At 57.2% G+C, this 24,685-nt stretch overlaps 1 protein-coding gene across 1 annotated transcript in view; it reads left to right on the plus strand.

Annotated features, from left to right (window-relative positions):
• CROCC2 (ciliary rootlet coiled-coil, rootletin family member 2) overlaps positions 1–24,685 on the plus strand; it is a 76,002-nt gene that overhangs the window by 28,969 nt on the left and 22,348 nt on the right. The window contains exons 14-24 of the mRNA XM_023642774.2: positions 300–446; positions 780–1,010; positions 5,632–5,825; positions 9,428–9,555; positions 10,070–10,239; positions 10,874–11,050; positions 14,268–14,381; positions 18,192–18,335; positions 21,860–22,077; positions 22,768–22,927; positions 24,222–24,377. Of these exons, the coding sequence (XP_023498542.2) occupies positions 300–446; positions 780–1,010; positions 5,632–5,825; positions 9,428–9,555; positions 10,070–10,239; positions 10,874–11,050; positions 14,268–14,381; positions 18,192–18,335; positions 21,860–22,077; positions 22,768–22,927; positions 24,222–24,377 (1,839 nt within the window). The remainder of the gene's footprint in view (positions 1–299; positions 447–779; positions 1,011–5,631; positions 5,826–9,427; positions 9,556–10,069; positions 10,240–10,873; positions 11,051–14,267; positions 14,382–18,191; positions 18,336–21,859; positions 22,078–22,767; positions 22,928–24,221; positions 24,378–24,685) is intronic.

Consider the following 24,685-nt stretch of genomic DNA (forward strand, 5'->3'; position numbering starts at 1 on the left):
GGCCCCTCTCTCTGACCACTGACCACACCTGGCTTCTCAGCGGTCTCTCCCTCCCTGTGACTGCCCTATCACCTCTCCTGGCTGCAGCCTCAGTACTCAGGGGGCCATCATCTTCCACAGAGGCCTCCCCACTGTGCGACACCTTCCACATCGTCCCACCCAGAGCTCTGGCTTGCATACCTCCGTGACTCGGGGCTCACTCCCTCCATGGCACGAACAGCTCTGCCCGAGAATCTGAAAGTCCCTGCCTGGAGTCCCCCCTCAGGGTGATCACTGCCCTCCCTCCCTCCCTGCCTTAGGCCGAGTCGGGCAGCGCTGACCTGGAACTGCTAGTGACTCGGCTGAAGTCCGAGGGGGTGGAGCAAAGGGACTCTCTGGCCAAGATGGCCGCCCTGATGGAGGGGCTGGCTCAGGACAAAGGCACCCTGAACCACCTGGTCCTGCAGGTGAGACGAAGGCCCAGGTGGGTGGACCTTGCCCTGAGCCTCACCTCCTCCAGGGGTCTGTGAGGCTCTGTCCCAGCACTGGGTCTCCGAGCCCTGGCCCCTCCCTTCAGCCACTCTCCTCCTCATCTTTTCCTTCCCTGGACTGAGAGCAGATACCGGGGGGCAGAGGCCCACAGAGGGACAAGGGAGCCTGACGGGCCCTGGCCAGGCCTGAGGGAAGGGAGGCCGCACCCGCGGCTAGGGCAGGCCAGGGCGGCAATGGTCACCCGTGGAGGCCGAGGGCAGGCAGTGCATGGGTCTGGACGCAGACCTCTTCCGACCCGCTGCTGGCAGCTGGAGCAGGAGCGGGACCAGCTACGGGAGCAGCAGAAGGCTCTGGAGCAGGAGCGGGCAGGCGCCCAGGAGCAACTGGCACAGGCGGAGCAGCAGCTGGAGCTCGTGCGGGCCGAGCGGCGGGGCCTGCAGCAGGCCTGCGGGCGCCTGGAGGAGCAGCTGGAGCAGCTGGAGGGGCGGGCGGCCCAGCTCAGGCGCGAGAGGGCCCAGCTGCAGGAGGAGCTGGGCCAGGTGAGGAGTCTACAGGGCTCCCGGCTCCCAGCGCCCACCCAGCAGGGCCGCCCCAGCCTCTCTGGGGTGTGGACGGGTCCCACGTCACCTTGAGAAGTCACCGTGGCTTTCTAACTGCGATGCTAACTGACCTGGCTGGATTGGAGCCAGCTCCCTGGTGGGGGAGGGGGTGGGAGGGGCAGCGGAAGGGATACACAGAGATGAACATTCACCTCAGGCCCGTTCCGACATCCCGGGGCTGGGTTCTGATCCTCATCACCCAGTGGTGTCCGCACACTCGGGGGTAAAGGGCTTCCTCCTCTGTCTTCTTTCTCTCCCTCCTGGACCACGTCCACCCAGCCGACTGCCCCAGTACCCACTCACTCATGCATTCATGCATTCGTCCCCAAATCTTCTAGATTTCCCATTGAGGAGGTCAGACTCAGTGGGGAGTGTCACTGAAGCAGTTTTACCATTTCTGATCTCAGGCTTGTTGGTTCAAATGGACACCCTGTCTCTGCAGACTTGGGCCCCCCGTGGCATTCAGACTCCATTGCCCCTGTCACCTTCAGGACTCAGTACAGCCTCTTTCAGTTTCTCAGATGCTGTTTCCTCTTTTTTTAATTGAAGTGTGATTTCCATTCAGTAAGTCAGCGTACAGCTCAAGGATTTTTGACAGTTGTATGCACCTGTGTAGTCACCACCGACATCAAGATGCAGAACGTCTCCCCCAGCCCAGGAGCTTCCCTCATGCCCCTCAGTCACCACCCCCCCCCCGCCCCCCGCCAAGGAGCCTCTGCTCTGACGGGTCCCACTGTGGACAGGTTTCACTTATCTTAGAACTTCTTGTAAATGGAGTGACAGAGTCCAGACTTTTGTGTCCAACTTCTCTCTCTCAGCATGACACCTCTGAGAGCCATCCATGTTGTTAGGTATACCAAGAGCTTGTTCCTCTTGACTGCACAGTAATATTCCATTGGATGAATAAACCGCATTGGCTTGCCCGTTCACCTGCTGCTGGACATCTGGGTGGTTTCCAGTTTGGGGCTATAATGGACAAGACTGCAATGAACATTTGCACACAAGTCATGTTCGTGTACAGTCATGCGTCACTTGACGGGGGTGCAATCTCAGAAATGTCTCATTGGGCGAGTTTGTCATCGTGCGAACATCACAGAGGGTTCTTACAGAAACCTACATGGTCGAGCCTACTACACACCTAGGCTTTGTGGTGCTAACCTTGAGGGACCACCATCATATGTGCAGTCTGTGTCGATCAAAACATGGTCATGAGTGACGTGACTGTATTCTCATTTCTTTCGAGTAAACGCTTAGGAGTGAAATTGTGGAGTCATGGGGTAGGTGTGTGTTGGACTTCACAGGAAACTGCCAAGCAGCTTTCCAAAGTGGTTGTGCCGTTTCCCTCTCCTGCCAGCAGCACAGAAGACTTCCAGCTGCTCCTGGGCTGTGTCAACATTTGGTATCAGCGGCTTTTGTTTTTAGCTGTTCTGTGTGTGTGAAGTTATGTACCATTGTGGCTTTAATTTGCATTTCCCTGATAACAAAAGATGTCGATCACATTTTTATGCACTTATTGGATATTCATATAGCTTTTTTTGTCAAGTGTCTGTTCGTCTTTCACCCATTCTTTACTGGGTTTCGTGTTTTGTTTACGGATATGTGGGAGTCCTCCTTCTATCCTGGATACAAGCACTGCCTCAGGTAGATGTACTTCTCTTGTTCCTCAAGTTTGTGACTGGCCTGTACATTTCCTGATCGGTAATTTTGATGGACAGAAAATTTTAACTCTGGCAAAGTCCAGTTTAGCAAGTTCTTAAAAGATTTATGGCTAGCGTTTTCAGGGTCCTGTCTGGGGACTTTTTGCCTAGCCCAAGGACAAGGAAATGTCTGCTGTGTTTTCCTCTGGCTCTTGCGTTTAGGTCTATGGTCCATTTCAAGTTGATTTCTGTATAGAGCGGTTCTGAGAGCGGGATCCCCAGACCAGCAGCACGGCATCCCGTGGGGGCTTGCTGGAAATTCAGATTCTCAGCCCACACAGACCTGCTGAATCAGAACTCGGTGGGCAGGGCCCAGAAACCTGGATTTTAAGTAACCACAAGGGTGATTCTGAGGCACAGTGAAGTGTGAGAGCCACAGGCGTATGGTATGAAGTAGGAACTGAAGTCTGTTACTTTTCATACTAATACGCAGTTGTTCCAGCACCATTTTTTGAGAAGACTTTCCTTTCCCCTTGAATTGCCTTGGTGACTTGTTGGAAATAAATCGATCATATATGTGCATCTTTGTGCACAGATCATATTGTTGATCTGTGCAGGTCCATCTATTGTTCATCTTTTCACCAAAACCACGCTGTCTCGATTCCTGTAGCTTTTTAGTAAGTCTTGAAATTAGGTGGTATGAGTCCTCCAATCTTACTCTTCCTTTTCAAGGTTGTTTCGGCTGTTCTAAATCCTTTGCATATCCATATGCATTTTAGGATCAGCTTGTCAATTTCTACACCCCCCCTCCCAAAAGCCTGATAAGTCCTTGATTGGGATCATGTTGAATTTATAGATCAACTTGAGGGGACTGGACATCTTACTTAAGTTGAGTCTTCCATCCATGAATATGGCATAACTCTCTGTTTCTTTCTTTACTTACTTCCTCCTGGCTGTATTTTGTAGTTTAGGTCAAGTTCCCAGCCTGTTAGCCGAGGCTTTATCCTTGGGTCCTGAGGCTCTAGGCCCTGAGCTTCTTAGGAGCTGGCTGATTCTTCAAGGGGAAATCTGCGCTAGAAGGTCAGACTCCTTTTACTACATCTCTCAAGATTCGGGCCCCCTTGGGTCTTGGCTGTCCTGGGATCTCTAAGGGCTTCACACAGATATGTTGGAGGTGCATTCTACAGTTTTCCTAGCTGCTGTCGGTGGGAGGGTTGGTCTTCAATAGTCTACTTCACCATTATCAGAAGCAGAAAATTCTTGTCTTTATGTTTGAAGAATATTTTCACTAGGTATAGAATGCTAAGATAGCCATTATTTTCCTTCAGCATTTTGATGAGCTCTTTCCACTGCCCTCTGGCTTTCATTGTTGTTATTTGGAAGTCAAATGTCCGTCTTATTGTTGCTCCGTTCAAGGTAACGTGTGTTTTTTCCTCTGATTTTAAAACATGTTTTTATCTTTGGTATTCAGAAACTTTACTGAGATAGACCTATGTGACATTTTCTTTGTGTTTATTGTTTGGGGGGATGATGGCTCATTTTAAATCTGTGGCCTGATGTATTCTATTAAATTTGGAAAATTCTTAGCCAGTATCTGTTCAAATATTCTCTGTCCTCTCCCTCTGAAACTCTAATTATATGTATGTTGGACCTTTTTTACCTTATCTGTATGTCTATTTTGCTCTTTTCTGTATTTTCCATCCTTTTTTCTCTTCATGATTTGGTCTAAATACATTTTCTTTTTTTATTTTCCAGATTATTAGTCTTTTGCTCTGTCTAATCTGCCAAACCCATATATTTATTAATTTTGATTATTGTATTTTTAAATTATATTGTTTATATTTAGTTTCTAGTTCTGTTGTGAAATTCTGCATCTTGCCATTCATCTTCTTGAACATTTTATCACAGCTATTTTAAAGTCTGCATCTGATAACTCCAATATCTGGAGAGCCAAGGGGGTGGGGAGGCAGCTGTGTTTATTTTGTGTTCTTACATGTGGTTTTGGCCATATGATCTTATCTGCTGATATGCCTGCTAATGTTGATTAAATGCCAAATGTCATGTATACAAAAAGTCTAGAAATGCATTGAGGACCTTGATGATGCTGTTCTTCTTCTGGAAAGGATTTCCTTTTGATTCTGGTGGGCAGTGAAGAGAAACGATGACGGTAATTCATGATTGAGGTGATTCAGATCCGAGCTTCAGTTTTTATGAGGGTCTCGTTCTGACTCACCTCTCCTACAGGGGTGAAGACCTTCTGTGGATACATTTAGAAACCTGGGGTGTTTATCAGGGCTTCTCTGCTGTGATGGCTCTGAACTTGAGTTTTTGTACCCTATGGGCCATGGTACTACCAGAAGCTCTCCCTGGCTTCTCAATTTCTTGGCCAAAACTTTTCAGTCAGCAAATGCTCTGAGGAGAGAAGAGGTACCGAACAGTGTGCTTATTCCCGTTTCCCTTCTCTCCAAGATCTTGGCTCCTTCAGTCCCAGCTGTCTGAGGACGTATACAGATTCCCATGATATATTTTGTCTAGATTTTTGTGAAGTTCTTGGTGCAAGTGTTGGTCTGCCACAGCCTGGTCCTTTGTCACCTCCTATTGCCATTCTTTGTGATGTTTCCTGTCCTCTGGACGCTTGTGGTCCAACCAAGGTTACCATTTAGACTGGCAGCTGGCTCCCCCCTGGGAGCGCTCAGTTCAGTAACTCCTCCATCACGGTTACAGGGGTGGTGGTCCCTACTACTGTGAAAACACACCTGTGCTTCTGGGGTCCACTATGTCTTAGATCCACCCTCCTCCTCCACGCCCTTCTGGATGACACTGCTCCTTCTGAAGTCCCTCTTTTCCCTTAAGAGGCCCCTCCTCACCCTCCTACTCACTCTCTCTTTCTCTGCTGAACTCACCCCTTCCCCACCATCCTTTAGGTCACATGCAAGAAACAGGCCCTGGAGGAGCAGCTGGCCCAGAGCCTGCAAGACCGGGAGGCCCAGATGGCCACTCTGCAGAGGACCCTGAAGGAGAAGGAGGCCCTGTCTGAGGAGCGGACTCAGCTGCTGGCCCAGCAGGAGGCCCTGGAGAGGCAGGGCCGGCTCACGGCTGAGGAGGCAGCTGACCTCAGGTACCCAGGGGCCCGCTGGTGGGGTGTGTCCACATGGCCTCGCCCACAGTGTGGCAGAGGGAAGCACTCACTTAGTGACTGTAGGGCAGGGCGAGTACGTCTATATGGGAGAGAGGCTGTGAGTGAAGGGCGAACACTGCCTGTGGGTGAGGGAGCATCTAGAAGAGGTAACTCTAGCGAGAGACCTGGGGTGGCCTCCTGAGCGAGGTGGCTGCACAGGCTGGGTGGCAAGTAGCGGAAACCCAGCTCAGACCAGCGGAAATGAAATGTCTTGTCTGTGGATCTGAGAAGTTCAGGGTACACATGACTTCAGGCAAGGCTGGATCCAGGCACTCTCACTGTGCCCTCAGGATCCTGCCTCTCCCCTCTCAGTGCTGCTGGACTCTGAGGAGATTCCATTCTCAAGCAGGCTCAGGGAGAGAGGCAGCAAGATGTCCAGTGGCCACTCTAGGCTTCCTCCTCCAGCAAATGCAGAGTGCCCTTCTCCCCACAAGGCCCCAGAGCTGCTGCCATTGGCTATCTTGAGCCATTTGATGTCCCTGAATCAATCCTGGGAGTCATGGAGGTCCCATGGCCATGCCTAGAGGCAGGGGTGGCATCAGCCCCAGAGAACTATGAGGCTGAGAGTGAAGAAGGACAAGTCCCAAAGACCATCAGGGGCCACTTCCAGAAGACATGGAATGGGCACTTGTAGGCAGGAACAGGGGGTGCCCTGGAGGCTGCTCCCTTGTGAGCTGAGCTGTTCCTGCGGCCTCTGTGGAAATCCAAAAGCCGATGCCTCTCTGCGCCTTGTGGGCCCTTCTCAGGAACAACTACATGTTTCTGTAGGCAAGATTTCCTCCTGGAATTCCAGAATCGGGGGGGCACGAGAACCATTTGAGTCCTGGATCCTTGAACATCTTCACAGACAAACTTCTCCAAATGGAAGCTTATGCACAAATCAGAACAGAAAACCTGACGAAGAGTGCTCTGGGTTGGCGGGAGCAGCACGCAGGCCCCTGCCTCTTGCCCCCCCACCCCCACCCCACCTCCCGACACCACCCCGGGGCCCCACGGGTGCTGGGAGGAGCAGAGTTTGGGGGCTCCTTTCCTCCTGCCAGCATTTGCTGTCCGGATCACGGGCCCTGGTCAGAGGCTTCAGCAGCCCTGACCACCGGGCCCAGGGCCAGATCTACATGTGGTGGCCCTGCAGCCCCCACTAAACAGCATTTCACGATGACCAGTCTTAGCTTCTGGTGACAGGGCTGCTTGCGACTTGTCCTGAAGCCATATCTGCCTGGTACACATGGTGTGTGTTTATCTGGCTGGCTTGATGGGGCTAGAGGGTCTGGCCGCCACAGTTTTAATGAGCTCCCAGGTAATGCTGACGACCACCAGGTGCCAGAAGGCAGCCCCAGCACCTGCTGCTCTGATGCAGCCTCCCACCATCAGCCTGATGACAGAGGACTCGGGTTTCGAGGTCCTCCAGCCCCCAGGCCCTGACAAGGCTGCTACGCTGGGTCCAGCCTCTCAGTTCACAGGCTTGTGAACTTGTCAGCCCGCTTGTTAGCCAGTGAGATGGACTTCAATCCCCGCCAGCACCCTGCACTCACCCTTCCTGGTCATGCCGGGCCTCCGCTGCGCGAGGCTGAGATGCTCTTGGGCTCCCGTGGAGGGAGTGACTAGACTCGCCCTCAGATTCCCAGGCTTCTGGTGAAGATTCTGGTGTCTGAAGAGCAGAGGCCACTTCTCCCAGAGGGGACCAGGCCAGCGTCTGGGAGGAGGAGGGTTCCAGGTGTACCTGAGAGGGGATTTTCCGCAAGCAGAGCTACGGAAAGCTTTCCGGGCAGAGGGAGCGCTCGCACTGACACAGATGCAGGGAGTAGGGAACGCATGGGGTGCTTACGAGGATGGGGATTGGGATATCAGAGAAGGGGCGTTTCCGGGCTCTGCAGACACCAGGGAGCCCTGGAAGGGTTGATGTGCCCCGACAAAGGTGGCAGTGTGTGCAGAAAGGGCAAGGGAGACCAAGGCGGGGCGTAGTCAGGGCGAGCAAGGTGGCCCACGGCACTCCCTGACCCATCGACTTGTGTGGGGTTGTGTTTTCTGCTGTGTGTTCGTGTGCGTATTTGTGTTTGAGTGTTTGCGGTGTGTCGGTGCGTCGTTTGGTTGGTTGCTTTTTTCACTGTACATCAGCCAGCACTGGCAGGGCATAGTAACCCTTAAAACATGCTCGCCTCTGGTTGATGACTGATCAGAAACTCAAGCCACTTTACCACCGTCTCCAGAAACGGGCCCTGCTGTGAGTTGCTATGTATCGGTCCAGGTTTCTTCTGAGCGTTTGCATCTGTGTGCACAGAGAGGCAAAGGCAGCCGCTGTATGTAACAGAACTGTGCTGTGTGCACAGTTCTCCTTTGACAGGCTGCTTTTCAGAGCGATTCTTTCCATGAAAGGAGAATAGAGAAGAGAGTTTCCTCATCCTCATTAACAACTGATGAGGTGCGCCATAACTTCTGGAACACTCTGCCATTTGTCAGCATTGAAGCTGAGTCTAGTTAATGCCCGGTAGAAAGCTTCGGTGTTCATTCTCGTGTGTGCATTATTGGTTTGTGTGTATTCCTAAAGTGGAATTGCTGGCTCAAAGATATGCACAATTTTGGGGCTGGCCTGGTCGTGCAGTGGTTGAATTCATGGCTCTGCTTTAGTGGCTCAGGATTCACAGGTTTGGATCCCAGGCATGGACCTAGTACCACTCATCAAGCCACACTGTGGCAGCATCCCACATAAAATAGAGGAAGATTGGGACAGATGTTAGCTCAGTGACAGTCTTCCTCACACACACACACAAAAGATATGCATACTTTGATTTGAAATTTCCCAGCCACCTCGCCCCCCCCCCCCAAAGAAAACGGTCTTCACTCCCTTGCCAGCACTGGATATTATTATTAGTTTAAACTTTTGCTAATTTGATGCATGATCATGGTTGTGATTTGAATCACCTCGAGTACTAGTAAGGTTGAGCAAGTTTCATATGTTTATTTGCCATTTGTGTTTTCTTTGTAAATAACACTCATTTTTCTCATTTTTCTGTAGGATCAGCTGACTTTCTGTCATTGATTGGTAGGAGCTCTTTGTATATGATGGATATTAACCCTTTGTATATTTAGTGAAGATTTTATTCTTCAAGTCTGTTCCTCTTTTAAGTTGGTTTGTGGAATCTTTTCTGCCCAAAAGCTCCCCCTCCCTCTTTTTAAATGTATTCAGATCTGTTGGCCCCTTTATTTTTGTTTTCTGGCTTTTGTGTCTTGCTTAAGAAAATTATAAAATACCCTTCTGTATTTTTTCCTACCATTTTTAAAGTTCTGAGTTGTTTGGTTGTTGTTTGTTTGTTTGGTCTTGTTTTTGCATTTAGCTTTTGAATCCACCTAAAGCATTTTTTGTGTGTGTAGGGTCCAATTTGCTTTTAGAGATTTAAAATGAATGAGATGTCCTCGTTTATCTCCTGACTTGCCAGCCTGGCCTTGGTGGGTGCTGCTCCATCACCTGGCAAACGGACTCTGCACCATCCCCCATCAGCAGAGTCGCCTGGGTGACGCGCCCATTGTCTGATGGTTCTCTGCAGGGCTGAGCGGGACTCCCTGGAGAGCAGCCTCTTGGAGGCCCAACAGCTGGCGATGCAGCTGCAGGCACAGCAGGAGCAGCTGGAGGGAGAGGCCCAGAGTGCACGGCTGGCTCGGCAGGCCCTGCAAGGTACTCCTTTCTCCCTGCATCGGCCCCGGAAGGGAAGGGCCGCTCAGTGGAGCTCAGGCCCCAGATGTGCTGCTCCCACTTACTCCCTGGCCTCTTAAAGGGGCACAGACATGGGCCGAGAGTGCTTGTGGCTGAGTGGGTCATGCCACCACTGTCCATGAACGGTGGGCACCTGCCCAGGCTGCCTCCAGCTCTGCCCAAGGCTCAGGCTCAGAACTGGCCTGTGGCCACAGGGTCAGTGTAGCGGCCCCCTGCCCCATCCCATGTTCCCATGCCTGCTCAGCCCACCCACCACGTGTGGGCTGCCCAACCCTGGGCCTGGCCACAGCTGGTGTGGGATGAGGGCTGGGGACACACACACTACAGTGGGCTGCAGAGTCCTCTGTCTCTGCTGGCTCGGGCAGCCTCCTGAGAGCAGGTGGCTGTTACTCCACAGGGAGCTTGCAAGGACCACAGGGGGTTCCATGATGTGGCGGCGCTGTGGCCAGCCCCTGATGTACCTGTCACTTCACAGTGGAAATGGAGCAACTAAAAAGCACCTGGGAGGTCCAGGAGACAAAGCTGCAGTGGGACGTGGGACGGCTCCAGCGGCAAGTGGCACAGCAGGAGCGGGATATGCAGCTGGCCCTGGAGAGCCAGGCGCTGGCCCACCGTGAAGACCTGGCACGGCTCCAGAGGGAGAAGGTCAGCTTCCCTGTTGCTTCCTAGGAGTCTGTGTGTCCCAAAGAACGGCAGACACTTGAGGGAGGCGACCTAGGAGACCAGCCAGGAGATGTAGGTGCCCCGAGCACCCTGAGGTGGGGCCAGAGGAGGACTTTTCATAGTTCAAGTGGGCAGTCCGTGGCCATGGGGCCTGGAGCAGGTATGCAGGGTGGGTCCCCTCCCTCACCGGAGCGGCCAGCCCTGGATGTCAGCAGACCTGGCTGCAGTCTGGGACCTGTACCTGGAGGGAGCTTCATCACCCACCCGAGCCGTCCCCGGGTCACAGGCTCCTGCAGGCCTTGGTTAACATGTCTTTACACACCTTGCATGTCAGTGGTGCTTGGTGTACTGTGGAGGCTCAGGAAAGGTTTATGAACTGTCAGATAAAGGGGGGGTGGTGGGTGCTGAGGCCCAGAGAGCCCCTTTACAGCTCTTGCTTCAGTGTCACTGTGTATAAGACAAGGGGTGTGCAGCTGGTTGGACTGGACAATTCCTGGGGACCTGCCCTGCCCTGGCATCTCGTGAACTAGGTCTCACTCAGGACCAGGGGCACCTGCTGGTCTCACGTGTCCTGGCCTGTGCAGTCTTCACAGCCTGTCCCTTTGGCTTGGCCCAGGAGACCCTGAGTCTGTCTCTGACAGAGGAGAAGGAGGTGGCAGCACGCCGGTTGGAACAGGAGAAGGAGCTGTTGGCGAAAAGTGCAGCCAAGAGGGAGGTTCTGAAGGAGGAAATTCAGAGCCTGAAGCACGAGCGAGATGAGAGCCTCCTCCAACTGGAGCATGAGATGCAACAGGTGATGGAGGGACTGTGAGGCAGTGGAGAGTGCTCACATCCACCTCACCGTGCCTTCTCCGACCCAGCAAGAGGTCTGTGTGGGGGTAGCCCTTCAAGGTCACTGCTGTTGCAGCTTTGGTCTTCCACTGCAGACCTGGTGGACAGACATCCACCCACCTACCCATCCATCCATCCACCAATCCAACCATCCACCCACCCATCCATCCATCCTTCCATCCATACATCCATCTGTCTATCCACCCATCCATCATCCATCTATCCATGCATCTATCCATCCATCCACCCATCCATCATTCATCTATCCATCCATCCACCCATCCATCATCCATCTATCCATCCATCCATCAATTCACTCACCAATTCAACCATCCATCCATCTGCCCATTCATCCATCTATCCATCCATCTATCTATTCATCTGTTCATCCACCTGTCCACCCATCTATCCATTGCCCATTCATTTGTCTACCCATCCATCTGTCCATGCACTTGACTGTCTCTCCATTCACTTGTCCATCATCCATCCATTCGCTTGAATATCCATCCTATCCACACACCGAGCTGTCCACTCACCTACATGGCCATCTGTCCACATACCCAGTTGTCCATTCACCCACCTGACCATACACCTTTCCATCAATTTGCTTAAACATCCATCCAACTATCCATGCACCCAACCATCCATCCATATGACTATCCATCCAGTCATCTGACCATCCATCTATCCAATAATTCACTCAATCATCCATCCATCCATTTACTCAAACATCCTTCTATCTGTCTACCACTCAGCTGTCCATCCAGATCCACCATCCATTCACGTGTCTATCTATCCATCCACCTGATTAGCCAGCCAGTCGTTCATCAATGTATCCAACCATCAGCCAACCACCTGACCATCCTTCCAGCCCACAGGCTGTTGGGATCTAGACATTGGGCGTGTAAGAACTACCCTCCGAGTCCAGGCTCTTCCAATATACAGTGTCACCCTGAAACACTCACTGCTGAGTGAGGGGAACAGACAAGTGAACACATTCCTGTTTGTTGTCTCACAGTCTGATAGGTACACTTGGCACAGTAGTCCTCCCTTATCCATGGGGATACTTTCCAAGACCCCCAGTGGATGCCTGAAACCGTGGATAGTACTGAACCCTACGTATGCTGTGTTTTTCCCTATACATACATACCTGTGATAAAGTTTAATTTATAAATTAGGCACAGTAAGAGATTAATAACAATAACTACTAATATAGTTGGCTTTGGGGTCATTATTAAGTAAAATGAGGGTGACTTGAACACAGGCACTGTGATACCGCAGCAGTCGATCTGGTAACCGAGACCGCTACAAAGTGACAACAGGTGGGTAGCACGAACAGTGTGGATCTGCTGGACAGAGGGTTGTTTCACATCCCAGGCAGGATGGAACGTGATGGTTCGAGATTTTGTCACACTGCTCAGAACAGCATGCGATTTAAAACTTATGAATTGTTTATCTGGAATTTTCCACTTAATATTTTCAGACCTTGGTTGACCACGGGTAACTGAAACCATGAAAAGCAAAACCACAGATAAGGGGGGACTACTGTACAAGTTGCAATTGCAGGGGAGGGATTACAGTGGCAGGATTATTTTTTACAGTAATTATAGTAATTACAGTAACTAAGGCTTGTTGTCAGACTCTGCATTTCCCCATTTTACTGGAGAGAAAACTAAGGCTCACAGGTGGGGGGCGCCTCACCCAGGGTTGCATGGTGCACCTGCTCTGAGCTGCTCCCCTCTTCTGCCTCCTCACTGTTCATGGACGGGGAGGAAGCAAAGGCTTTTCTTGGCAGCATTTGGGGGGTGAGGCCTTGAAGAAGGAGCAGGCGCTTGTCGGGTAGAGAGGGGAAAGGTATTCGCGGAACGTCTGGAGATGGCTCAGTGTCCTGCCAGACCTTCACAGCGCCTCAGCTTCAACCGTCTGCTAGAATGACTCACAGAACTCAGAAAGTGCTATGCTTACAATCACAGTTTTATTACAAAGGACACAAATCAGGACCAGCAAAAGAGACACATGGGGTGAGATCCCTCCCCATGGTACCAGGGTGTGTCACCCTCCCAGCTCATCAGTGTGTCCATAACTGGGAAGCTCCGGGGTTCTGATTGGGGTTTCCTCATGTGGGCATGATTGATGGAATCACTGGCCATGTGGCAGAACTCAGTCCCCCACTCCAGAGACCGATCTCCGTGACGCACAGCCCCAGTGCTCTGAACACGTGGTTGATCTTTCCAGCATGGCTGGCACAGTGGCTTCGTTAGCACAAGCTCAGGTTTGGTCCCATGGGCCCATGAGTAACAAACACACCTCCATCTTTATAACAGAGTGTGGAAAGTCCACATGATGCTCTAGGCCTTTCTTTTCTCGGGATCAGTGTATCTTGGAGGTCTTTCCACATCTGTGTATTTAGAGCTTGGTTATTCTTTTTCACAACTGCGTAATGTCCTAATGGGGGCACAGATCATCATTGGTCTTGTTGGCCTCCCATCGGTGGACATCTGGGTTGTTTCTAGTCTTGTTGCTGTTCTAACTAAAGTTATAAACCACAACTGATGACCCAGGTGTAGGGCATCCCGCACACGTGCGCGCATGTCTCCGGGCTGCCTTTGCCAATGGGCCTGGGCGTACAGAGAATATGCATTTGTGACTTTGATAGACATGGCCAAATTCCTTCCCCCTTCCACAGCCCAGCCCACAGAGCAGCATTCGCTCCCCTCTGGGGGCTGGTGGGCGAAACGCAGGCTCTCTGGGCGCTCAAGTGCACCCTCACCCTTAGGGACGTGGGCTGTTTTGGAAGTTAAGGACCATTGGTGGTTCCTGCTCTGAGCTCTGGAGGAAGCGTTGCCTGGAGGGATGAGGGGCTCCGGGGAGGGAGTAGGTGGTCTGTGCTCTGCACTGAGAGAGCTGGTGTTGGATGGGTAGGGGATGGGGCAGGGGAAAGGCAGGGCCTCAGGTAGGGGAACTGCCTGAGCTCAGGCTCGGAGGCTGGACCATGTTGGATGAGGGTGAAAGGGCCCCCTGCCCCCGCTCGGGCCCTGGGCTGCATCCCCAGAGTAGGGATGTGGAGCTGGGAATACGCTGCCTCCAAGCAGGGGCTCTAGCACCCAGCATCATGTGGCAGCCTCTCCTAAAAGAGTCCCCTAACCCTCTCACAAGCACCCCACCCCTGTCACGCCCAGGCCCTGTCTCTGAAAGAAGCAGAGAGGAGCCTGCTGCGGGAGGAGCTCTCCAGGGCCACATGGGAGCTGGAGCGGCTGCAGCAGGAGGCCCAGAGCCGGGAGGAGCAAGCCGAGGTGAGCCCCGTGCACCGCTAGACCAGGGACTGGGCACCCAGCCTGGCTGCCTGCACTGCCCAGCAGGCACTGGCTGACCCCCAGAGGCACCCCTTCCTGCCTCGTCTCAGGGACCATCCCCCTCCGTCCTCGCCCCCCTGAGCCTCAGTTTCCCCTAGGAACCTCCGGGCCCCCCACTGGGAGGGGACACTGTCTCGATAGGAAGGGAAAGCCAAGTGAACCACAGCTGGGGGTGGCAGAGTGCTGCAGGGGCCAGTCCTGCCCACCATGGCAGGCCACAGGCGTGGGCACTCTATAGGCCCAGTTCTCACTCACCCTCGGGTAGAGCAAAGGCCAGAGAGGGGAGGGCCTGGGGCTGCACATGAGCCTGCAGCCCAAGGTGCAGAACTCAGCCTGTGCCCCCAGCCCCGCCAGCCCCCGCCTCACCTGTCTGTGCCCTTGAGCAGCTCATGATAAAGGATAACTGCAGAAAAATGTGCACGATGCCCCCTGGGGCTGGCTCTCTGGAGAGTTCCCTTCCAAAGGAGAAAGCAAATGGGGGAAGCCGGCATTTTACCCACAGCAAACCCGGACGGGGAAGGACACCCACAGAGAATCCCGAGCAGGGTGGGAGGGGACCGCAGCAGGCAGCTGCCTGCCCTCGGCCAGCAGGCAGAGGCCCACTTATGCACAGAGAGTGCTTGGGGCAGCCAGCTGCGGTCACCTGGGGCCCCTGACTCCTCACCAGGAGCCATGCATGGGGGGCAGGGCAGCAGCAGCAACTTGGACTCTGGGGAGCGGAGGGGTGACCCTGGAGGCTGGGCACCCACTCCTGTCACTGGCAGAGTGGCCTTGACCCACTTACGAAGTGATGCCCAGCCCTGTGTGGGTGACGTGGAGACAAGGGCCCTGCTCCCAGGAGGAGGTGACCAGATCAAGGTGGCAGGGCACAGATGGAGAGCTCAGGGAGCTGGAGGAGGGGTCAGAACGGCTGCCCGGTGGGGCTGGCGGTGAGTGGAGACAGGCTGGGTGTGTGCCCTGGGCAGGGAGAGAACAGCCTCGAGTCACAGTGGGGGTGGCGTAGGGGCACGGCTCCCCACCCTGCAGGGAGCGTGGTCAAGGGTGGGCAGAACCCTGCAACCCCCCTCCCCAGGGCTCTGGCCTGTGCTCCACCCCGTCCAGCCACAGCCATTCAGCTGGGCCAGCACGTGGTCCTCTCTGCCCACTGCCTTCATCCTTCTAGCCGTCTTCACCTTCCCTGACAGTGCTGCACCTTCATTTTAATCCCGGAGGCCCTTTTCCACCCTGGTCCCTGGTGTGTCCCCAGCCCCCAGGGCACAGGGTTAGCGGCTCCGCTGGTGTTGAATGAATGACTCAGTGAATGAGTGCAGGGACTGCCGTGCCAGGCCCAGGGCTTCCTTCCATGACCCCTCGCAATCGGGAACAGTTCTTGCTGACTGCAGGGGGCCGAGCAGGGCGGCAGGAGGGAGGAGAAGGCCTCTTGGCTGGGGGCGGGGATGCCGAGACAGCAGGGCCTCGGGGAGGCGGCGGATCCCTCTGACCTGCTGGGCCCCGGGAGGGAGCTCTGGGCCGTGGAAAAGAGTGTTGCAATCAGGAGCCGGCTGCCAGGGTGCTTCTTGCCCCTTCCTGCCTGACGTGGCAGCCAGATCCCCCGTCCCTCTGAGCAGAGCAGCCTGGAGGAGCTGCTGGCACCCAGGGAAGTCTTGCCCAAGAGCCTCGCTCCTTGGAGCCCCACTCCCAAGGCCCGATAGCCCGTCCAGCGGCACAGCCGGGAGGGGTGTGGAGGGCCCCGTGGCATTGTGCCCTCTCTCCTCCAGATCCCTGCTTAGCTGCTCCCTTGGCCCCACCCTGTCAGCAGGGGACCAGAAAGACCCCACCTCCCACCCCACCCCAGACCCTGGGAGCTGACATCCCTGCTCTCAGGGGGGCCTCCCTGGGAGCCTTCCCTCCCGCTGGCTGAGTCTCCCCCTGCACTGGGGATGGCCTGCCAGCCAGCAGGGCTCTTCAGGGAGCACATTAAGGGTTCATTTGCCACCTCGGCTTGGAAAATGGAAATTAAAACCCACTGAGAGGGGAGGGAGGGGAGAAATGCCAGCCAAGGAACACCAGTTGTGGGATGACATCAGAAGCCCCCCGGTGGGTGGAGAGGCCCTCCGGGCTGAGTCACTGCTGTCTCTGGGACTCCAGGCCTGTGCCCTGTCGCCCACCATCCTTGCAGGGGTGTATCGATCAACCAGCTGCACTGGGCACCCACCGCTGCACTGGGGCTGTCCTGGGGCACAGCCATGACCTGGCAGTCCAAGGTGATGCCTGTCAGTGGAGACATCAGGGGCTGGGGACAAGGAGGGACCTCAAGGTTCCTTCACCAAGAGCAGGAGGCACAGCCTGATGGAGCCGCAGCCCAGCAGGGCCCTTGGACAGCAGCCTGCAGAATCCCAGTGGGTGGGAGTAGGGGGTCTCCCGGAGACATGGGCACCCATGCCTCCCTGGGCACCCATGCCTCCCTGGGCACAAAACCAGCTCTATCCTCCACCCACTGAGGAAACCGCCACCCCAGGGCCTAGACCACCCAGGGGCTGGGATGGGGGGAGGGGGAGGGTCCTGGCAGAGGTCAGGCTGGGTCAGGTGTCGTCCTCGTTCATGGACAACGAGGCACTGCAAGAACGCTGCACCGAGCCTGGGGTCCGGAGGACCCTCACCTCCTCCAAGCTCCTGTCCGTTAGTGGTGGAGGAGGGTCTTGGGCTCTGTGGCCACAGGAAAGAAGATTTGGGGCGGCCAAGTCCCGAATGGATGTCTAAGCTGCCAGAGCGTGGCCGCATGGTTCCCGCGGGGACGGCCCTGCCCGAGGGGTGAGGGCAGAACCCCGTGGCGCCGTCCTAGGCATTTCCTTACGTGGGTACTCACACGTTTAGAGCCGGCGGGGACCATGGGCATCCCCTAATCCCACCTGCCTGTTCCAAAGTTCGGGATACCAAGGGCCAGGCTGACCGAGAGGTTCCCGTGGTCTCCTGGACTAGGCAGACAGGGCCAATCCTTGGACCCAGCTGTCCCCTTCCCTGGCCACTGCCACATCTCCTGAGCTGGGTCAGGCCTTTCTCTCCCTACATTGATGGGCAGGCCCGCAAAGAGGGGGACCAGAGGCACCTCTTCTGGGAAGGGCGAACCTCCTTGCCCTGACCACAGCGGATGCCGCAGGCCATGGGGCCACAGGACCTGGGGTGCTCCTCCTGTGCCCAGCAAGCCCGCGAGGGCAGAGGCTCAGCCCCAAGCACATAGGCGAGAAAACTGGCCCCACTGCTAGGCTGAAGGAGTCCCAAATCCAGAGTCATTTGCAAACAGGACCTTTTCTCGTTTGCCAGATGGCCACTCTCGGCCCTTACCACTCAGCAGAGTGGACGACAGCAGTGTTTTAGGCAGGAAAGGTCAGTGCTTGAGTCCTCCGCCCAGGCCCCTGCTCTTCAGCCTGCCCTGGCCTGGCAGCCTGGGGGTCAGAGAAGAGGCTCAGGGGCACAGGGTCAGCCCTTACCCATGGGGGGTGCTCCCCTCTGGGGCCTCTGCCCCTACCCTTTGCCACTGTGTGCCCTCAGGACCTGGCATGGGTGGTGTTGGCAGTGATGAGCACAGCATGGGGACCCTGGCCTGGAGCCCCTAGGCCTGGCTCTGGCCCCTGCCCATCTTATGCGGCCTGAGCAAGCAGCCCATTGGTCCCAGGACAGCAAGTGGCTGCTGGTGTGGGCCTGAGCACACTGCCAGCTGCCTGTGCCTTGGGCGGCCCCTTGATGCCGTGGCCAGCTTACTGCTCTCCACAGGCCACCATCAGTGCCACGACTGCAGAGCTGAAGGCCCTGCAGGCCCAGTTTGAGGACGCCATCTCGGCCCATCAAACAGAGGCTGCGGCTCTGAGCAAGAGTCTCCGGGAGATGGCGGCAGAGCGAAGCAACGCAGGGAGAGAGGTGAGGGGCAGTGCCGGGGGCTGGTGCCAGGAGAGAGGGGAGAGAAGGCCTTCCTGAGAGCCAGGGGTGACCTGGGGGGTGCAGAGGGGGAAGCTGGACTCTCAGCCCAGAGACCCCTCCATCCTACAAGCCGTGAGAAGACCCTAGGCGAGGGGGTGCTCTGCCAGCACACAGCAGGAGGCATGGACTCCGTGGGACAGGGCACTGGGGTGGGTGAGGCCACCTGGAGGGGTCTAGGGTCGAGGGGCAGGAGGAGCAGTGCAGGGGTTGAACGGGGCTTTCAGGGGTAGCCATGCATGGGCCTGGCCGAGGCCCCAAGGTTGACACAGGGGCCCCCAGGAGCCACGTGATGGTGTCCTGGGGTGGGGGACAGTCTGGGGCAGGGCAAGCAGGAGAGGCCCCAGCTAGGGCGGGCCAGGGCTCAGCAGGCAGGCAGACTGGGGAGGTGTTTCTGAGGTCGATTTGACAGGACTTGGATGCCTGGGAGGGGGGAGGGCAGGAGATCTTGGGGGTTTGGGTTGGGGGGAGGGTAAGCTGGCGCCCAGGTGGGGCCCACGGGGACAAGGCAGCCTCGTGCATTCCCTGGGCCGTGTGCCAAGGCTGGCAGGCGGGCGCTGACCCGGCGCTCATGCACCAGGCCTCCGAGGCAGCGGCCGAGTGAGAGGGGGCTCGGCCCTCCCCGGCACCCCCGAGGGGCAGGCCGAGAATGGGCCCCAGAGAGGAAGGGAGCGTGATTTAACATGACAGGCTGTTTACTTTGGCCCCCAAAGAGAAAGGTCTCCTTTCAACAGATTTCAAAGTCAGGCCCGGTCAGCGACCACACGGGGAAGCAAAATGAGATTTTAAAACTGGGGGCAGTAGGGGGAGGAGCTGGGGAGACTGGGGGGCGCATTTGTTCTGGCAGGGTGAAGGAAAAAAGCACCGGCTTCGCGAGAAGTTCAGGTCTTGAAGAGGGGCCCCCACAAAAGAGAGGGGGCCCCAGAAAGAAGAAGGGGCCCCCAGAAAGAGAGTGGGGGGGGATGGGGAGGCTGAGGGGGGCAAGAGGAGCAATCACAGAGAGAAGCGCCACAGAAGAACCCTCCCAGGCGCCAGGCTGGCCCAGGGTCGCCATGGATACCATAACGTGTTCACAGCCTTCAAACGGGAGGAACGTCCAGGCCTCTCACAGCCCTGCCTGAGGTCCACATGTGTGTGCATGCATGGTTCACACACATGCACACGCTCACATGCACACATACACCCCCTGGGCACATGGAGACCACACACACCCATACAAACACATATGCACCCAAAGTGACAGTGCACACATGCACGTACACACATGCACACCCCAGGCACTCACGTGTGGACACAACATTCACACACGTAAACACATATGGACACCGTAAAGTGCACACAAACGTGCAAGAAGCAGCACATGCAACTCCATGCATACATGCACGCACATGCATCATACGTACATGTGAACGGACACGTGTGCCCACATGTCTGCACAAGCACACGTGCAGGTGCACACACCACACGCTCACATGTGTTCATACGCACACCAAGTGTACACATGTGTACACTCACACGTGCATGCACACGCTTGAACACGTACACGTGCAGGCCAGGGCCCCACAGCCACACCTCCCCCTTCCCCTCCTGCTGCCTCCTCTCTTCAGGGCCCTCAGCCGCCTCCCTGCAGGAGATTTCAAAAGAGGCTGTTTATACAATTTCTAGTAAAGAAATAATTATTATAATCACATTAAGCGATTTGGCTGTAAAATTCCTGTAAAAGGGATGGTTGTTCTCATGAGGCATAGGGAGGTGCGGGAGGGGGGCCCTCCCCCACGTTTGTTTTGCTTGTTTTCATCTCCCCTGCCCTGGGAAATGAAAACAGTTCTTCTGTGATGGATCGGCCCCTTCGCTGGTCCTCGACCTTCTGGGCGGATTTCTGCTGAGCTTGGCGGAAAATGCTCGGGACGGCTGTGGCTCCACATGTGGGGGGTGGGGAGGGGAGTGGAGGGGGCTCGGGCCCTTCCCAAAAACAGAACAACAATAACAGCGGGTGGACGCAGGAGCCAGGCCGGCCAGGGATCTGGACGATGTCCCATTGAAACAGCCAGCAAAGTGGGGTTTGCTTTTGGCAAACCAGCGCCTTGACATTGCTCAGAGTTTTTGTGGCTTCCCCTCTCTGGGCATGGCCCTGCTGGCTTCTTCCACCTCCTCAGGGACACGCGAGCTGGAATGGAGCCTTCTCCAGAGTGGCCTGGTCAGGGCCAGTGCGCCGGCCTGGGAGGCAGGAGACCAGGGGTCCTGGCTGACACCTGGCGCGCTCCACCCCAGAGCCTGGGTGCTGAGGGTGGGCTGCCCGTTCCCCAGGTCTGCACCCTCCTCCGGATCCTCCCACCAGGGGCTGAGCCCTGAGGCCTTGAGGCATCTTGTGTCCCAGGGCAAATAGGACCCCTGACCCCCTCCCATACTTCGCGCAGGCTCAGCTTTTGTGCCTCGCAAAACCAGAGAGCCAGCAGGCCTGCCTGGAAGCCCCCGGAGGTGAGGAGGGCCCTGGTGCCTGGGAGGACACGGGTCCTGGTTCCAGCATGGTGGGTGTCCCGCTCTGGGCCGGAGCTGGTCTGGCAGGGCCGAGGACTCACCCCTGAAGCTCTCCACACAGGTCTGGAGCGGCCGGAGGCCAGGGTGGGCTTGCAGCGTGCGGTTCTCACTGGCTCCAGAGCCTTCCCACCTTAGGCCTCTGCTGAGTGCCCCCCTCGGGTTTGGGGGGGCCCACACTTCCGTGGAGTGCCTCACGGAGCGCTCCTGTGACAGCGAGAACTTCCTGCCCGAGCAGCTGGACAGCCTGGCCCGAGAGGGCCCCAGCGCTGCTGGAGGACTCTGAGGGTGCAGACGCCCAGAGACCCTCCCTCCCCACTGCCTCCCGTCCCGACAGGGAGAGGGCGCTGCAGGAGTGGCTGTGCCCATGACGGTGCAGGGTCAGGAGGCTGACCACTGGTGCTGCTGCCCACACCAGGGCAGCAGTGGCCCCGGGTGCCACACCATTATTGAAGGAGAGGACTGGGTACCCGGAGGTAGCAGGTGGGGAGGGCTGTCAGGCAGTGGCGGCTGGACCAGGGTGGGGACATTGCAGACATGTGGGCAGAGCCGTGCCCCACACATGCCCTGCTGACCGGTGGCCAGGGTCCAGGGAGGGAGAGCAAGGCAAATTCAGGGTCAGGAGGAGTCTGGATGTCACCTGCCGGGGTTCTGGGACCGGCCCTCATGAGCTTCCCTGCAACCTCAGCGGTCGTAGGGGAGGTGACCACGGGTGGGCAAAGGCAGGTATCTGCTTCTCCCTCAAGCACTTGGGGACCCAAGCCTAGGGGGACACCGGCGCTGCCAGACCAAAGCCAGATTCTGCATGCTGCCTGGGGCTGTCCCTCGAGCAGCAGCATCTGACCCATGACCCCTGACCCCCAACCCACGGCCCCTGACCACCCCCGGCCTGTGGCCCCAGCTGGCCCCACAGCCACACACTCCTCCCTCAGGCCGAGAGGCTGCGGGCACAGCTGGAGGAGGCACAGGAGGGGCTGGCCGCGCTGCGCCAGGAGCTGCAGGGCAGCGAGGAGAGCCGCGAGGGGCTGCGCCGGGAGGCCCTGGAGGCCCGGCAGGCACTGGGCGACGAGACCCGCGAGAAGGACGTGCTGCAGCTCTCCAACGCCGAGCTGCGGGCTGCCGTCCGCAGGGCTGAGCAGGAGAAGGCCAGGTATGGCGGCCGCCCTGTGGAGCCACTGTTGGGGAGCCCTCCCAGACCCGCAGCTCACCCAGGGCCATGCGTGGTGAGGACCGGGGGCAAAGCCAGTGGGATGTGGCATATCCTGTTGGGCTGGGCCAGACAATAGTGGGGTGGATGCACCAGGCAGAGCCACGTGCCACCTGCCCGTCCAGAGGGTCAACAGTGCTGGCCCATGATGGGGAAGGCTGGGGCACAGACAGACCTCTCCCTGGCCTCAGGGAGGTCCCATCCAGCAGGAAGACAGGCCCCAAGAGGCCAGCAGGAGATGGCCAAGGGCTGGGGAGCAGGGGGGCCTGGTCAGGGGCTCTAGGAGGACCCCTGTGGGAGGGACAACCAGGCCGGAGCTGCAGCCCTCACAGGGGGGCAGCAGAGGTGCCAGGCTGGCCCTGGTCCTCGGGCCTCTGGGAGTGTGGCTGGAGGGAGGCAGTGTGGCAGGGTGGGGGGTCAGGAGAGGGGCTGGAGACATGTCTAGGGGCCAGGCCAGCTGGGCCCTTGGACCCAAGGTCATTGGCAGCCCCAGGGAGGCTGGGCTTTGGGACTCAGAAGAGTCAAGACATGGGGACCACCTCCTAGACTGAGGTGGGCGGCCCGACCGTCACCACGGCAGATGCTGGAGCCCCAAGCGGCTCCCTGGGCCCCAGTCTGTGACACTCTGCTCAGTTTTAAGCGTTCCAAGGACGAGAAGGAGCAGAAGGTGCTGGTCCTGGAGGAGGCCCAAGCCGCGGCTCAGAAGCAGGCGGGCGAGCTGCGGGCCAGCCTGCGGGAGGCGGAGCAGGCGCGTGGGGAGGCCCGCCGGGAGCTCCAGGAGCTCTGCAGACAGGTGAGGGAGCCGTGCCGGAGCCCCGCGCCTCCCAGACATGTCCCCCGCCTTGGCCCCTGTCTCCAGGCCCCCCCCAAGGCACCCACGGGGCTGCAGAGCAGGAGCCCCAGACCTGGCCTCTCTGCCTGTGCCTTTGGAACATGCTGTCCCAGACTTGGAGCCACCAGCAGAAGGGCCTGCTTGGACTCCTGGTTGGGTTCCTGGTTGGATTCCTGGTTGGGTTCCTGGTTCAGTCTGCTCTGGGGGGCACAGGTGACAAGCCTCGAAGTCAATGGCTTAAAACAACCATGTGGATGCTCATGAACTCTGAGGGTCAGAAATTCAGCCAGGCGCCGAGGGAACAGCTTGGCCACGCCCCACTGCGCGCACACCAGGCCCCCCGAGAAGACTCCATGCGGGGCCTCCATGGCGGGGCTGCACACTGCTGGAGGCCTCTTCTCTGGGGTCCGGTGGCTGCTGCTGGCTCTCAGCCGCGGCACCTCCCATGTCCCCGAGTGACCTGGGCTTCCTCCAAGCGTGGGCCACCTTAGGGCTCAGGGTGTACAGGTGCGTGCTCCTTTCTCTGCCTCAGTTTCCCGTGTCAGGGGCCACTTACACTGAATTCCTTCTGTGTAAAGCCCACTCAGGGTAGGGGCCAGACTTCCCCTCGCAAAGGGAGGCACATGGGAGCATTTGAGCCATTTTTGTCAGGTTCTTTCAGACAGCTCGGTCAGTAAAACGTCTCCTGCGGGAACAGGCACCTTTCATCCCACTCCCTCCGCACCGGGCAGTCTGCACACATCTCCCTAGTTTGATCCTCATGAGAAAGCCATCCCATGAGGAAGGTTCTAGAACCTTCCATTCCAGACGAGCACACTGAGGCACAGAAAGGCTAAGTGGTCAGACCAGGGTCCCTGCAAGTGAGAGCCAGAAATTGACCTCAGAGTCCAACCCCGATCCCCACCCACGCTCCCTAATCAGCAGCCCCGCCCCCCAGCCCGGGAGCACTCCACCACTGCCTGGGCTCCAAGCTCTACAGAGTGTCCTGGCCCCAGAGAGGAGGCGCCAGGCGTGTCTGTGGAGTGGCTCAGGGAGGCAGCTCCGAGCGTGTGGTCTGGTGGGGGGGCATCACCTGCCCCCCACCCAGAACTGGATTTAGCCTGAGCCTCCCCAAGGGCAGTGAGCTGCCTGGGAGAGAAGCTCCCTCCCCAGGACATGTGAGCGGAGGCAGGGGTCAGGAAAGGCCCAGTGGCCACTGGACCCCTCCCAGCACAGAGGCCCAGGTAACCCCATCAGTGCAGCCCTCGACTCCCAGGTGAAGACGCTGGAGGCGGAGAACCGCAGGAGGAGCCAGGAGGTGAGCCGTCTGCAGGCCCGGGTCGCACAGGATGCTCAGCGGCAGCAGCAGAGTCGGCAGGAGGCACTGGAGCTGCAGAGGCAGGTGGCCGAGGGGGAGGCCGCCCAGAAGGAGGTAGGAGGCTGAAGGAACTCTGGAGGGGACGGCCGAGGCGGCTGGCGCGGTGAGAGCCTCGGGACTGAGGTCCAGCTGCCCCAGGCTGCCCTCTCACCCACGTGCGCTCTGCGGGTCTGTCTGCTCTCTGAGGGTGGAGGGGGAGGGGACTCTGGCTGAACTCACCTGGCTGACGTGGTAACCCTCCCTGCGTTTCCCAGGGGTCTCGTGTTTTAGAAAAGGACGGGGTCTCGCCCAGGTGCAGAGAGAGCTCTGAGCCTGAGGAGAGGCAGAGGGCCCCGAAATGACTAATTCTCCAAGATCCTCAG

This window comes from Equus caballus, chromosome 6, assembly GCF_041296265.1.
Source record: "Equus caballus isolate H_3958 breed thoroughbred chromosome 6, TB-T2T, whole genome shotgun sequence".
Classification (NCBI taxonomy): Eukaryota; Metazoa; Chordata; class Mammalia; order Perissodactyla; family Equidae; genus Equus; species Equus caballus.